General features: G+C 39.3%; 1 protein-coding gene across 4 annotated transcripts; it reads right to left on the bottom strand.

Annotated features, from left to right (window-relative positions):
* Positions 1-370: 370 nt before the first annotated feature.
* On the bottom strand, positions 371-14,853 carry LOC115735925 (tetracycline resistance protein, class D-like). Of its 4 annotated transcripts, XM_048272708.1 has the most exons (15): positions 14,841-14,853; positions 5,788-5,969; positions 4,593-4,704; positions 3,416-3,528; positions 3,192-3,314; positions 2,895-3,100; positions 2,669-2,744; positions 2,103-2,189; positions 1,904-1,984; positions 1,764-1,796; positions 1,505-1,558; positions 1,377-1,418; positions 1,212-1,290; positions 1,024-1,094; positions 371-818 (listed from the first exon to the last, which is right to left on the bottom strand). In XM_048272708.1, exons 2-15 carry the CDS (start codon positions 5,950-5,952, stop codon positions 738-740), a joined length of 1,323 nt encoding a protein of 440 aa, XP_048128665.1. In that variant the 5' UTR covers positions 5,953-5,969; positions 14,841-14,853; the 3' UTR covers positions 371-737. The 4 variants fall into 4 exon arrangements, 3 of the variants coding, with proteins under 3 accessions (XP_048128665.1, XP_030523229.1, XP_030523233.1); XM_030667369.2 differs by lacking the exon at positions 14,841-14,853 and having other exon boundaries at positions 5,788-6,062; XR_004014824.1 differs by lacking the exon at positions 14,841-14,853 and having other exon boundaries at positions 745-864; positions 912-1,094; positions 5,788-6,062.
* Between the last annotated feature and the right edge of the window lie 1,656 nt (positions 14,854-16,509).

The following is a 16,509-nucleotide window of genomic DNA, read 5'->3' as shown; positions in this document are numbered from 1 at the left end:
TGGTAGACTTTTCCCTCAGAGGTTTGAGTGAGCTTCCCAGGATCTACCCGCAGCCGTCCTTCCACTAAGCCATTTTCCTTGGTCGTTTTGACATTATAAGTTTCTTAACGATTTGAGGTGATTAACAACTAATTTATTCACGATAAAATGTTTGGTAAGAATCTTATTCCAAATGTAAAAAAATTAAGTCCGGAGATACCCAAAATATGCCCCTAATGTCTCACGCAAATTGACAACAAAAACATATGTGGGAATAGGGACGAAGATGGTACTTCTAAAATGAACAGAGTAAGAGACCTAATATGTACGGCTGTTGATACTATAAAAGTAGTGTCAATGGAGATAAGGAGAAGCAAAAAGAAAATTCAGCTGATGCAATATCGTTGTCAAATAAGTTCTGTTCTGACGGACTAAGTGTTCCAATACAACCTTTTGTCCTGATGGAGTATGTCTCATTGAACCTTTTCTTTTGCTGAAGCTAGACTAGCAGTCGACCGCATGCATAAAAGATAGGAGTTACATGTTCTCTTGGAATCACGCAACTTTCTCCTTGTGCTTTGTATGTGTATTGCCAAACTTGAAACTATGTACTTTACAATTTAAGGATTCGGTGGAGTGAACATTATTGCCAGTCCGAAGCTGGATTTAACTCATTGATCAATTTCCTTTCTCACGTCTTTTCGCTCCTCGCCCAGCACTTCCTTTCGCACTAGTACTTTTCATGTCGCTCCCACAAATCATGGTTCTTCGCCGAAGACTTCCTTAGTTGTACTCGGTGGAGCAGCTTTCATCATGAGACTCTGGACGAAGCCTATCATCTGCACTAGCAATGATTAAAACAAGTCTGCTATTTGCTTCTGGTCACTGAATAAAAAATCATCATCACTTTCAACCTCAGGATGCACCGACCGTGGGTAATAATATATAGTTAGGACTACATTGCCTTGCGATCTCTGAGATGACTCAGGCGATGGTGACGAAGTTTATACTAAAGCTTGTCAAGGATAAGAAAAAGGCTCTTACCAGGGCTAGTCCAATGCACATTAGGCTGAAACCAGGGTACGGAAAGGGCGCTGCTTCTGATAGAAATAGTGCTGGAAGGAAATGGGAACAAGAGTGGATTCGACGACTCCTAGATTAGCATGACCAAAAACGAAAAAGGAGGAGAAGAAGAAGGGCAGAACAGAAGAATCGATAATTGAAACTGCTACCTGTCAGAGGACTGAATATCAGTGGAGAAACAATGTTGGCGAAAGAACTTATTCCTGAGAGGCATCCCTGAGCCTTGCCCTGTGATGGAAGTTTCTCATTTAAGCACAAAGGTGGGGGCCAAGATGCATCTATTCAGTACTAGGGGGTGGCACCAGTGAAATAACCTGTTCGAACGGGCCAACTTGTTTCGATGCGATGCTGCGTATCTGAAGGTGCAAAATGCTCGTGTCAACAAATGATGATAAAACGAATTAGCTGACAGCGCTTTTCAGTGATAAAAGCACAAACTCACGCATGGAGAAACGAAGACGGCGAAGATTGAGAACACGGTGATTGCGTAAGGAACCTGCATGTTTTGGTTAACTCGACCCATTAGCCAGAACCCACTTAGTGGTGGTGGACATGGTGTTTGAGAAGCTGAAGATTCTTAATGGAAACACATGCGAGTAATTGCTATAAAGTCATGGAAAGTGTAGTGTAGGACGCATCTCGTCAGTAGGGTAGCGGAAACATTTGTAAATCTAGTTCGACAAGAGTAAGAGATTTATTACCCAAGGTGCCCAGGCTATGCTGTAGAGAAACATCTGCAAGATAAGAATCCTTTTGTCATCGTTTCGGCAATGTTTCTTAGAAGCAGCAGCAGTATGTTCTTTTTGTAATCAGATAGTAACAGCAGGAATGAGTTTCATACATGTGAAAAACCCGCAAACAGCCCTATAGACAGCAACCTCTCTTCACGTAATACCGGTGCCAACAGCGGCATGAAAATCAGCTGCGGAAGTCGGAGATGTCGTGTTATACTCGCTAGTTCCATGATAAATGCGATATTAAAAACCGTATCAATAGCGCACAGTGGTAAGAGAAGAGATGGAAACAGATTGTGGACATACCTGAGAAAGTGTCCCGGCAACTCCGACGATGAGCATAAGATCAGCGAACTGAGTCTTATCGAAATGAAAACGAGCCTTCAAAAAATACTGCACGGGTTCGGTGGCCTTGTGTTAAATCAAAGTCTCAAAGAGACCCCGAGACAAGGTTCAGAAAATTGCCTGCTACACTTAAAAATAGATAGGGTAGGGACCAGAGAGGTTCTAGAGGATGCTCTCGGTGAGACCAACATGCGATTTTTCGACTAACCTGTTCTGCTTATTCTAATCAAAAGTATTCCGAGTTCTATCAGCGGAAGTGCAAGGATATGATAGGAGCAGAGTATAACAATTCGATTTGCGAGCAGGTAGATGTTTACGCAGATACCATCTATCTAGAGAACTTGTTCTTCTTATTGTTGACCATCTTCACGCACATTATCACGTAACAAGTTGATTTTATCTTTCACGTGAGCTCTAATGGACTGCATTCCAGATCTCAGTTGAGGTAAAACGTCAAGTTAATGCCAGAATCATAAGTCTGCGAGCTAAATTCTTGTTACTCGACACGTTTTGAGTAGGCAACCCACCAATAAGGAAGCTTGCAGTCCTCCCTCGGCAAGATTGTTGAAGAATGCAACCACTGCAGCTTGTGCAAATATCTTGCTGAGAAACAAAATTGTACAAGTTGACTGTGGCAGCTTGAATACCATCTAGATGGTAAACTTCGTAACAAAAGAAGAAGAAGAAGAAAGATTATAAACTTTGCCAAGTTTTGCTAATCCGTTTCATGCGAGACAAGACAGAAAGCTTTACCTTCTCCTCAACAGGCTAATGAGATCTCCAATCGAAGGAATCTTCTTGAACACGTGTATCTTCTTCACGGAGTCGCCATCATTTTGGTCAATATCAGTTTCCGATCCCTTTAAGATTAGCCGTGCCGATTCGTCTGCTACCGGCATGCTGTCCTTGAGAAAGATCCTCATGTAGACGACCGCAACCATGGATGCAACTGCGGCAACCTGTTAATAGCAATGCCCGTTTAGTGGACAGTATTAGGACTTAAATGGGCAGAACCACAGGAGGAGCACAAAGACATGGAAAAGACAGGACCTGGAATGTCAAAGCGGTCGAGATGAAACGAGCAGCCAAGGTTCCACAAACAAATGCAGCTGAGAGCACACCCGAAAGAATCCCAAACGCGGATACCCGCTCCGTCCCCGGAACGTTGTCTGCCTGATCATAAACAAGCAAGCAATCACTCAGGCATAAGCATGCATACGTGCGGCATAAGCATATATGCCGAAAGGCGGCAGAAATAGGATGTGAGTAGTCACCACGTATGCAAGGGCAAGGCAGTTGATGGTGCCTTCGCCAACCATGGCTGCGAGAGTCCTGAGGACGAAGTAGGCATAGAAGAATTTGGTCTCCCTACTGTATGCCAGTATCACTGCCAAACAAACAAAAAAAAAAAAGATTTCGCCATTAGAGAGTCCCGACAAAAAAAAAACCATGTCCTTTCTTTTTTTGTTTACTGTGGGAAATGTAAAAATGAAGAGACAATTACTGGCGGGACACAAGTACCCAGTAAGGTGGAAAATGGGTTCTTCCCTTTCACTGTTCAGAAGATCTATTGGCTATGCAAAAGGAACTCAAAAGGCCCACCTCCATCCCAGTGGGCATATTATATTAGGTGATCCAATAGAGGAAAAGGGAAAGCTAAGCCCCGGAATTGAAATCACTTTAAAAAACAAATCATGGGTCAGATTAAATCCACCTATAACGTAACAAAAGAGGGGACGACTCTTTCTTTTTCTTTTTCTTTTTTTCTTTCCTGAAACAACTTACTTTAAGGAAACATGACAGGACAGCAACATCAAATCAAATTAAGAGGGAAAAAAACAAGGTAATAAATACACAAAGCAAGGCTGGCTGGTGATAAAATTACTAAAATCTCCTAAAAGTGTTATAATTGTGAAAGTTCAATCTTAATTTTTATTTTCAATTCAGTATTAAATTTTTTACATTCATATTAATTTTATCATTTCAAGTTAGCCAGCACCTGTGAAGGGATGAGAGAGGGTGTCCCAGCCCTCGCCCTATTCCTGGCCCTAAGCCAAAAGAAATGAAAAGAAGTAAAAATTATCACGTCAGTACCGACCGATTAAAGTTTATAGAAAGGTTTGAATTGGTACAAATGTAAAATTTTTAAGAATAAATTGATTAAAAAAAATTAAAAAACTGAATTGATATAATTATAATAAATTTAAATTTTTTAGTAATCCTACCCCCGAATGATCACAAATCGAGTCCTCTAAATCAAAAGTTATTTTCATGAGTTGGGGCGATATTGGACCACTGCGAAGCTCCCACAATGAGGCCAAAGATGCTGTACGACGGAACGCGATGTGTGGTCCATGGAAGTATCATGAAGAATGCAAAATGAAAAAAAAAAAACGAGGAAAAGGAAAAGGGTGCAAAAGATATGGAAAGGTTATTAAAAAGCATGCGTACCTAACGGAATGACGGAGGCTGTCATGGGGATGGTGAGCAGAGCTTTCCTTCCATACTCGTCCGACAGGTTCCCAATTAACGGCGTCAAAATCACCGTCCCAAATCCTACGATCTGCACCCCAAACACGTGCATCCTTCGTCAAGCGCTTTCGATCTAATGTTAAAAAGTCTCTAGCTAATGTTATAGTTAAAGAGCAGGTTCGCTCTAGCATCCTCAAACTTCCCCGCATTTACCTTAACTCTATCGATGGCCAGTTACATGACCGGCCGTACTGACTCGAGAACCATGTCTCTCCGTGGCCGAGCGACTTGGTAACGATGTGCGAGGACAAGGGGGCAAAAAAAAAAAAAAAAGTGGCAAACAGCAGTCTCTTCCTTGTTGTAACTAGGGCTGTACTATCTCTAATTGGTGAATTATCCTCCTCTAAATTGCACGAGACTATCCAAAGTTTGGTACTCTGCTCCCTCCATCAGATATGGCCAAGCAGTGCCGTCGTGATCGAGTCGAATGATGCTGAATTGCCAATGGGTAGCGTGTCGTGGACACTAGCAGAAGGAGACGAGGATGGAGAAATAATATCTGGGAGTTTGCATGGACATGAGGAACCATCATGGTAGGTTTGAACAGTAGGTGTGCTGAGTCCTCGACATCGGGGAGGAACTTGCCCACGGCTACCCTCCTCATGTTCGTCCACGTGTACCTCGTTCAGCCCCTGACGGGTTCTAGGTTCGTTACGATACGATACGATACGATACGATACGGAAGGTTAAGCGAAGATTTGATAGAATAAGATTCTGTCAAGTCACTGTTTAATTGTGCGACTCCCGGTCATAATCTAATCATTCTTCAATGGACTAACGAATGTCCAGAAAAGTTACAGACCAAAAGCATTCGTAGCGGATCCTTGTAATTCATTCTTCCCTTCCTCCTACGGGAAGTTCATTGCGAAACCGCCTCTGTGCCCCCCAAAAAACAAAATAGACAGAAACGAAGCAGCCGAACTGAGATTTTTACAGGTGCAATGACTTTCTAGAGCTCGAGGAGCAGTGAGGATAAGGCTACCACTTCACCGTAACCAGAAGAGACCATCGATTGATCGATCGAAGAAATGAAGCGAGCAAATGAAGAACGCCAAAAGCAAAGAGAGAGAGAGAGAGAGAGAGAGGGGAAGGGAAGGGAAGGGAAGGTACGTACCGCCTGCTGGATGCCGGAGAGGTAAATGGCGAGGGAGCACTCGTCCTTGCCGGGGCAGAGGGCGGACATGGTGACGTCGGTGATGGCCGGGACCACCATGAAGCTGGCCATTCCATAGAGGAACACCGTCCCGAACAGGTGGCCTAGCCCTCTCAGCTTCTCCATCGTTCTCTCTACGCTCTCTCTACACAGTACTACACACCACGCAGTGAGAGAAAGAGAGACGGGCAAGCATGCGTACCGCGTCGGCTCAGTGCCGAGAGAGAGAGAAAGCGAGCGTCGTACCGAGTTGGCTCAGTGCCGAGAGCGAGAAGCGAGCACTACTGCGTTGCTTTGCTTTTGCTTTTGCTTTTGAGACCGCAGAGAGAGAGAGAGAGAGAGAGAGAGAGAGAGAGGGAGGGCAAGGAAGTTCGATTTTCTCACCGAACGAACCTTTTAAGCGGAGAAAATGGCGAGGGGTGAGGTCGCCAGCCAACCGCCCCCAAATAACCCCCCCACTAAAAAAAAATAAATAAATAAATAAAAATATGACATTATCCTTTTATCTTGCATCGTTTTTGCTCCCGACATGACGAACCTAAGAATCTTGGTTCTTTGTTCCTCTTCTGATCTGCTGTTACCACACCCGGTCATGGCTTATGACTGAGTATATGGTGTTTGGAAACATTTGTCACTATCGAAAGCCTAGGAATAATTACCAAAAAAAATAAAGCCGTGCACCTTATTGTACCGATATAAACTCATTTATGAAATTTTTCAATTTAATCAATTTAGTCATAAACCTTTTGATGATTTATCAATGCAGCCCTTCCAGACAATTTTGGCCAATAATCGTTTGCATGGACACCAATCGTTCTACGTGACACAATCGGTCTTGACGTGGATAAATTTTTCTTTTCTTTTTTTTATAAATTTTTTTAGTATTTTATTGTTTTCCACTGTTGTATTCATGACCCTATCCAGCCATCGGTTGAAAAAAATATAGAAAAATATTAAAATGCATATAATTTCAAAAAAATTTTAAAAGTTGCCCACATTAGCATCGGTCGGTGTCCATGCCAATGACTATCGGTCAAAATTGGCCATAAAGACTACATTAACAAATCATCAAAAGGTTTATAACTAAATTGAAAAGTTTTAAAACTGAATTGTCATCTATATGATAAATTTGCAACTTTTTTTGATAATTTTCTGGTGAAGTTTATGTTTAAACTTTTCTTCTTATCGTTTTTTGATAGATTAAAGTTCACAGAAAAAGTAATGGCAGGACGTTGGACTTAAAGTACGTTTGGTTATACTTTTGAGGAAGGTTTTCTGGAAATATGCAAAGTCCTTTAGATTAAAGGGGTTTTTCGAAAGACAAGTTAGTGTTTGGTAAATTTCAATGTAAAGTGCATTGGGAAACAACTTTTATTTAAATGGCATTTGGAAAAATAATACTTGGCCCGTCGGCGGCATGAACTCTCGTTGTTGGCGTCGTGTGAGGCAAGGGCATTTTCGAAATTATAAAATTTTAGCGGTGGCAATGTTGGAAGAAAACAAATGCATTTTAATACTGAAAATACTCGAAGCTCGAAGTACCTCCGAATTTTCATTGGGCCAAATGCCGAATGCAATTGCATTGTCCCAAAGAGTTCCCAGGTGGAGCCTTACTGTGGTCATTTTCTCTCTGTTTTATTTTTCCCTTTGTGAGGGGCCACCTTTGATCGTGAAGTGAATGGAATTTCCAAAGGGGGAGCCAAAATGACTTTCAGATGCATAGTGGAGCATGTCAATGACATGACAAAGCTCATACGGATCTTAAGCCCCCCCTTTTCCCTCTCTTTCGTCATCGATTCCTTCCTCCATTGCCTTCCCCCCTATGCATTTACTCTACAATCGACATCAAAGTGGACAAAAGCTTTCCAGAGAAACAAAAAGGAAGCAATATCCACTTCACTCGAGAGCCGATTCACAGTGTGTTGCCAACATGACTTCCCATCTTACATCCTCGTTTACACCGGATACCCACTTGAGAAAGGACAACGATAATTGGATTGTCATCTCGAATCGTACGCTCGGGGGCGGGGGAAGGCTTGCCAACCATGGATCGCATGTTTTGCTATCGAACTCATTCGGAGAACTACTCGATTGCCGTTGATATCGAGCGAATGTCTTATTGGGCTCTAGTTGGCTGCTATTTTCATGGATGTTGATTCTAACATGATTTCCTTAAAGCTTTTAGCCAGAATTTTAGATTCAGAACACTGTGATTTGAAAAGGGCAGTAGATACTTCTGAAGCATGTGACCTGTCAAGTTGGGAGAATTTGGAGCAGGTATAAAGCAGCTTTATATTTCCCTTACAGCTTGCTTTATAGTCTGATACTCGATACGAAAAGATGGCAAGCCTGCCCATTTAGAATCGCCCCTGAAATTACAGAATATCTTGGGGGCTAGTATTAGTTTTTTTCTTTTTTCCCGGTTTCTTTGATTGAAATACTGTGAATAAATTAATCTCATCTATAGTGTTAGAAAATCTAACCCAAAAATTTAAGCTGATAGGTAAAGGGAAACCGCATAATTATAAAGAGTTGTCAAGCGATGTGAAACAACAACTTCAACACCTCTCACGTGCAAACCGAATTACGAGCGGCACTTCGAATTTTGACTAGAGTCATGCTATGCTGGCCTTGACAGTGGATGGTCAAATGCCTAGCTCATAACACTTAACAAAAAAAAAGGAAGTTGAATTTTTTGGATTGCAAAACACGGTCACACTGTTATTTGTGACCATCATGCAATCCTTTCCCTTTTGATTAATAGGGGGTGGACGCATAATTGTAGTCAACATTGGCTCTGATACCATGTTAGAAAGTCCAACCTAAAAGTTTAAATTGATAGGTGGAGGAAGACCACGTGAATATAAAGAGCATATAGGACGTATTGTCAAGCGATGTGGAACAATAACTTCATCATATAGATCGAACAAGATTGAAGCGGGGAATCCAGTGTGGAAAATGTGGTTACCTAGTGGATTGCCTAGATGATTGTTGAAGTATTGTTCCACATCTACCGCTTGGCAACAGGTCCTCAAATACTCTTTAAAATATTCACGTAGTGTCCCTCTACCAGTTAACTAAAACTTTTTAGAATTAGTGCATGCATGCATTCGAGATCACATATCCATACATCAAAATGCCGACTCATTATCATTTGAATGGCCAACCATTCACTTTTCCGGTTCACTTTCGAAAGTTGACTCTATCTCGCATCCGAGAATTAGCCTCGGACGCCGTTCGGTCACCCCCATAAACAAAGTAAACCGCTTCCATCATCAACTAAAGGCGATTGATTCCAGGGTGGTTATGTTCCAATCTTGAAATCTAATTTGTTAGAATTGGTTTCTAGTTTTTGGAACCTGAAAACTATTTTATTTGCATGGAACCCACCCTATTTTTCTTGTCCGATTTCAGTGACAACTCGAGAGCTTGTTTTTCTTTTGTTCCTTTTTTTCTGGTTTCATTTTTTTACAAAATAACATGAGCAATAAAACGATTCAAAATAAAAGATGAACATCACAAATCCATATGAACATGTAGTCACATACAATCATAAATGATAAAAAAAATTCAAACCCGTAACATGAAACATAAATTATAAAACTCCATCTCTTATTCATTCATAAAAATATTACTCCAAATTCTAACCACTTGAAAACAGTACAAACAACATAGTTATATTTGCAAGAGATTTATATAAAACCTCAGCGGGTTAAAGATAAAGAAAGTAGGGTTTTATTATTTTTTTAACTTTGTTAAACCAGTTCCAAAACTGGCCTGATTCTCAAGTGGGTTTTCGCTCATAACCAGGAACCGGATCGATTCCCATCGATTTCGGAAATGGGAAGCGGACCTGTTATCAGGGCGGTCTAATCGCACAACCCTATTTGCAAGTATCGAAACGGGACCACGACGCGTGCTGGCACATGAATGCTCATCCGTCTGCATTCTTCCAAGGTCGACATGCTTATCAAGTCCGAGTTTATGAGCACATACCCTTGTGAAACATTTGTGATCGCCACGTCGAACAGGTCATGCGAAACTCACGCCTCTAGTGCAGCGGTCAGCACCGCGATTCCTCTCCCGCAAATATGATGGGTGGGAAAGGGGAGTCTCGATGCCTCCGAGCTTGGGGATAATGATTGATCGCAAGGGATGTGCGGTGCGTGAACCGACTGATAGGAACTACATTGAGGTGGGAACTTTAGGCTGAGAAAGGGAACAATTTTTCGATGGATTAAAGTTCTGCAAAAGGAGCGACGGTCCTAGTTAGAAATTCTGTGGCCACATTTGATCTTTGAAGGAAATGAAGGGGAGCTAAAATGACTTTTGTCGGAAGGAGAAGGAAAAGAAAAGTGGGGACCAAAACCATAGGTGCATAGTGGAGAATGTCATTGACATGACAAAGCTCATGCGGATCTGAAATACCTTTTTTCTCTGCCTGTCATCATCGATTGCTTCCTTTGTAAGTCTTCCCCTTCGATTTCACTCTACAATGACGTGAAAACGGATGCAAGCCACCCACAACTAGACGTGGCCATCCGAACCGGGGGTCCGGAACCGGCTCGTTGACCGGACTCACGGTTCCGACCCAGAACCGGAACCAGCCCTCAAGGGTCGGTTTCGATTTCACAATTATCGAAATCGGCCCGGAATCGTCGGTTCCGATCAATAAAAAATAAATAATAAATAAAAAGGGGGGGTTAAATTTGATTTTTTTTTAAAGTTAAATAACTCTCCCCTTTTCTATAAATACCTATCATCCTCCTTTCATTTTTCTCACAAATCCTCTCAACAATTCTCTCAATTCTTTCAAATTCTCTCAATCCCGCCTCAATTCTCTCAATCGGATTTCCGATCAATTCTCTCAAAAATAGCAAATGGAAGTAGAAATCTTGGAAAGGCCAAGATGGCAATGGGAGATTCCAAGTATTCTATTCCCGGATATGATTCTCGTGAATATATATATTGGGAAGACAACGACGATAATATCAACGTTGTTCCCATTCCGAACGTTGAGCACGTCCAAACACAAGAAAGTCTTCATCTTCCTACTGGTGTCGAAGAAATGCTGACGGCAAATAAGTCGGAATGGAAGGGCCGAGAGAGTACATCCGACTTGTGGCTTCACTTCGACAAGGTTTATGATGAAAGCGAAGGTAAGTATAATATAAATTGTAAATATTGTTCACAAACATACAAATTTACCAAAGGAGATAACTATGGAATATTCCGTCGGCATCTGACGAAAAAACATCCAACGCAAGCGGGGATCGACACTAGGCAACAACAAAGTTTCGGGTACACAAATCCTAATACTCATCTTTTATTCCGTTACACCGATGCACTTTATAAACAAACATTAGCTGAATATGTTGTCCTTGATCATGCTCCGTTTACTACTGGAAAATTTTTTAATTTGAAATATTTGATAAATACTGCGTTAATTTCACAAGCACCAACTATTCCGAAAACTACTCTTAAATGCAAACTTTTGCATCTTTATAAAAAACAAAAAAAATCTTTGGCAAATATTTTTGCGGAATTCAATGGACGTATGCATTTAGGTAGCGATATTTGGAGTGATCCTTGGCAAATTCGTTCTTATATGGGTGTTACATGTCATTAGATAGGTGATGACTGGATTATTAAAAAAAAAACTTATTGCTTTTCGAGTTTTTGATGAAAAGCATTCAGCTCATAATATTTAGAGAATAATTATGCAAGTTTTAGAAGAATATAATTTGATAAATAAAGTATTTTCAATTGGTTTTGATAATGCCGCCGCAAATACTACTTCTATTCCCGATTTAGAAAATATTTGTAAACTCTCTTTTGGCGGATAATTTTTTCACATTAGATGTGCTTGCCATGTTTTAAATTTACGTGTACAAGATGGTTTACGAACTCTTGAGACATCTCTCGCCCCAATAAAGGGTGCAATTAAATTTTTATGGAGTCGTGTCCATTTTATAAAAGCATAAGGAAAATTTTGTAAATAACATGGGAAAATGGCAAAAAAATTTCCAAAAGATATTCCGACTCGTTGGAATTTTACCTACGAATTGTTTCGTCAAACTTTTGATTACAAAGATTTATTATGTATGTTTATTTCGTAAAATATTCTCAAAATTACTTTATTTCCGTAACATTGGGATGTTTGCAAAAAAAATTAGAATTTTTGAAAATTTTTAATGATGCTACTAATATTTTATCTGGTATTTATTATCCTACTACGCATTTATTTTTAATAGAGTGTGTTAATATTGGTGGTGTTTTTAGTAAATATGAAAAAGATATTGAATTAGCTCGGACTATTTTAGTAATGTGAGAAAAATAGTTGCATTATTATTTCAAAATTCCTCTTGTCTATTTAGTTGGTATTGTTTTTTATCCACGTATTAAATTAGATGGTTTACTATATCTGAATGTGTATTATTATGATTGTTTACATTTGGAAGATGCAATAGATATTTCAAATATATAATGAGAAGTTAAATAATCTATAGTAATATTATATGGAGAATTTTGTAGTAGACATGATTTAAGAGATTATGGATCTTTACAATCTCTTGCCTCACGAAGCGAAACTGGTGGTTCATTAAGTAGATGGTACAATATGCTCAAGAGTAGACAAAAAAAAAAAGAGCAACACATAGTATTTCTGAATTAGAAAAATATTTAACCACTCAATTTGAGTTTCGTGATGCCGAACACGGTATAGATTTCCAAATCCTGGAGTGGTGGAAGAGTCACTCAATCGATTGCCCTATTCTCACCCTCATCGCTCGCGGAATATTAGCAACCCCTTCTTCAACAGTTGTAGTTGAACAAACATTTAGCGCTGGATGATTAGTTTTGGACTCTCGCCGTTCAAGATTAAGTTCAGAATCCGTGGAAGCTCAAGCTTGTGTCGAGAATTGGACGAAAGCTAGATTTCGATACCAAAAGCTGGATCAAGAACACAAATTCTTTAGTGAGGATTATGGAGATTCCACCGGCACGGGTACCACAATAGATAGCGATGATTGACGATGAGGTAAGTTATGGTTACCAAAGGTAAGAGAATTACATGGGTTTTGATTCTTCTATTCCCAAGAAGATATGTAGACGCTTAATTATAACTCATTAAATTCAAACCCATTCCTCATATCTCTCTTTTTTTTCCAAATTTTATTACAATGTACAATTTGATTATAATTTATAATTTATTATGTTTATTTTATTATTTATTATTTTAAAATTTAAATTTAAAAAACGGAACCGACCCGGAATCTCCGGTTCCACCTTTTGTAGGAACCGGAGCAGTCGGTTCTCGAACCGAAACCTCAGCTTTAGAGGAACCGGCCATGTCGACCCACAACTATTAGAGGAAAGCCATACCTAGTGCCTACCCCTACTCGAATGCCGATTCACAATGCCTTCCCGCCATGATTTCCCATCTTGCTGTTGAAGTTTATTTGTAAAATAAACAAAACAAAAAATTGCTTTTCTAATCCCATATAGAATAGAAAGAAGAGTGTAAGTCTTTTTATTAGTTAAAAGGTTATTATAGTCTTTCAAAATAAAAAAAAAATGAGCAAATGGGATAGATCCCACTATACCCCCATGCGCATGCGCGATTTTAACGCACTTAACACGCTTGCACGGTCGTGGTCCGGATTTGGCACTATTCAGCAATTATTTTTTTTATTTTGAAATAGTAATAATAGTTAACTGCTGAACCCTACCGAAACAGTGCGACCGTTCACGTAAGAGTTAAAGTTAATTTCTATCTTATTATTATTATCATTATTATTTAATTTCGAATTTTATACAATGAAGAGTCACGGTTTTCGGACGCGACATTTTTCGGACATGAATAGATGCGTTCATATGGGAAGTTCGGATACCAAGATGTGTGTCGTAGTAGTATTATATAATGGACAGTTCTGTTTATTTTCAGAAGTTACTTTCATTTTTTCGTTTTCCTTCAAAAGAGAGACAACTATTATTCATTGTTTCGCAGAGAGTTTTCGAAGATTTACTGGAATTACTATCCAGTATTCTCACCGTGACTTTGTTGTATCCTAAATGAAATTTGCCAGAAACCTATAGCAACTTTGTAGGGCAAATTGATCCTAAAAAAATAATTACATATTTCAAAATCCGACTACATTGTTGCTCCATTTCCCCCATATTTTTCAACACTTAATCCTCGTATACAAGGCAAACCCACTCCATCGAAACAAATTCTGAGTTCTTCTTGGCAAAGGGGAAAAAAAAAGAAGGAGATTGTCATCTCAAATCGTGCATTTGGGAGAGGGGATTTGAGACGGGGATATGCTCGCCAACTAGGGATGTCAAAAAAAAAAAAAAAAAAACTAGGGATGTCAAAAGGAAAAGGACAGCAACACAGTCATCCTGTGCACGTCAATGTGACCGTGTTATATTTATCACAAAAAATTTCAACTCTCTGTTTGTTTGTTTTTTTTTTTTTTAACGTTAAGAGCCAGCCGCAAAATAATTTGTGACTAGACTTGATAGTGGATGGTCATCACAGCAAAACCAATATAAAAAAGAATAGTTTAAAACGATTGAAATGAAAAAAACATTAGCTTTTTCGAGTTGGGTTTCAATTCGATTTGAGTAGCAAGTAAAAAAAAAGGTTTGTGTCTATTTGTTTCGATTGTGGTTATAATGCCAAATGGTCAGACCCCAAACCAAAAAAAAAAATTATTGCCAAATGGACCCCAAAACACATTATTGAGCTTGTTTCAAAATCAATACAATTAGTACGCATTTATTTTGTGAAAAACTGAATGATTTAGAAAATATTAGATGACTTTTGGTACTTACAAAACTGAATGGACGAAAAATATTTTAATCAATAATGATAAATTTTCCATTGAATAGTTATTTCAAGCAATACAACAATCATTTTTAGGATAATATTTTTTTAAATAAGTTCATTTTTTGCGAAACAAACGGAATTTTAGAGTAAAATTGATACCTAACAGCAAACACACACACACACACACACAAAACAACATATACCCAGTAATCGAACTCAAATGAAATTTTGTTAGCCTTTTCGGGTTGGATAGTTAGTGAAATAATAGGTTTCTGGTGGTTCAATTCGGTACCTCGAAATGCCTGAACTTGTTTCAAAATCATAACAATTTGAATATGTGGTTACTAATTACCAAAAAAAAAAAAATACATGCGCGATAACCCAACTCAACCCAAACCATTTTTCTGTTAGGCTCGGGTGGGCTCCGTATGGGGGGGAAGTAGACCGGGTATTGTGGACCCCTGATTCGAATTGGCCCGTTGAGGCCCATATTGCGAATCAAGGATCAGATTGTCATAAAATCATTCGTCAAAGTAACTTCCTAATTCCCCATTTAGCAGGAGAAAATTATCCGATAAGCCCTAAAATTAATGTATGGATGCCAATTCAGTCTTAATTTTCTTTTAATTTGATCTACTTAGTCCTAAACATTTGGGCAAAATTCCTTTATATTCATTCCGGGCAATTTTCATCGGAGATCGTTGACATGGCAATGTGCTGCGTAAGATGGCCGGCGATGATTTTGCTACCACCACGTCGGCAATTATAGGCTAAAATTGGTCGGAAGGACTACATTGAAATTTCATGCAAAAGTTTAGGACCAAATTGATAAAATTGAAAAATTGATAACTAAATTTGCCTTCATCAAAGGCATTCTCATTCTTTACTTTTTAAATCATTTTTTTTATTTATTTTGTTCTTTTTTTTTCTCCTTTTCCCTCCTCGGGCCACCGGCAAAGGTAGCCAGACTCGGGCGAGGCCCGACACCGACGAGGGCAACCCTTGCTTGGGCTAGTGAGGCCAAACGTTGGGTGAAGGTAGCCCTTACCCAAGGCCGATGATGGTCGGGGGATAGGAGAGGAAAAATAAAAAGAAAAAGAAAAAAGAAAAACTTTCAAAAAAGTAGAGGATGAAATTGCCCTTCAACCATGCCCTTCTATGAAATAATGAAGGCACTTTAGGTTCTTATTTGAAATAAGATTCACTTCAAGCCATTAATTAAGAAAATAAGGTCACTTTAAGCTTTGTTTGAGATAATAATGGCACTTTATGCCATTTCCCCGGTTTTAAGGTGACTGTGAGAGTAATAGCTTCTTGTGGGCCACAAATTATGAAAAAAGACCCCATAATAATTTTTAATTAATTAATTAATTATTATTTTTTTTATTTTGTGGTTCATACACCCATAGACAGGAAAGCACATGATCCCCTTAAACACCAGAGTGCTTTTATAGTTTAAACCCTTTATTTTAGTAGCAGTTTGGGTTTGGCTCCACGAATAGTTACGGTTATATATACTTTTTCGTTAGTAATTGAGTTACGTAAGAGACAAGTGCAATGTGTTAATTATAACGAAATCATTTGCTAGATTTAGTCATAGTTTAATGGTCAATCGGGATAAATCTTATGTCCCGATTCCTCTTTCTCGTTTTTACACTCTATTTCGTTGTGAATGCACGCCGTATCCTAACATTTTCGTAGTTCAGAAGAAGCTGTTAGTCCCACAATTAATTAAAGATGGTCACATAATTATTTCTTTTTCCTTAGTGGGAGAAGATCTCGGTGCTCCAAACCAGCCGCCCCCACTCATCACCCTCCAGACACGTCTCCATCCCAGCAACCTAATCAAG

The sequence above is a fragment of the Rhodamnia argentea genome, chromosome 11, assembly GCF_020921035.1.
Source record: "Rhodamnia argentea isolate NSW1041297 chromosome 11, ASM2092103v1, whole genome shotgun sequence".
NCBI lineage: Eukaryota > Viridiplantae > Streptophyta > Magnoliopsida > Myrtales > Myrtaceae > Rhodamnia > Rhodamnia argentea.
The sequence above is the reverse complement of the archived record's forward strand: the minus strand, read 5'-3'. Positions and strand labels throughout refer to the sequence as shown.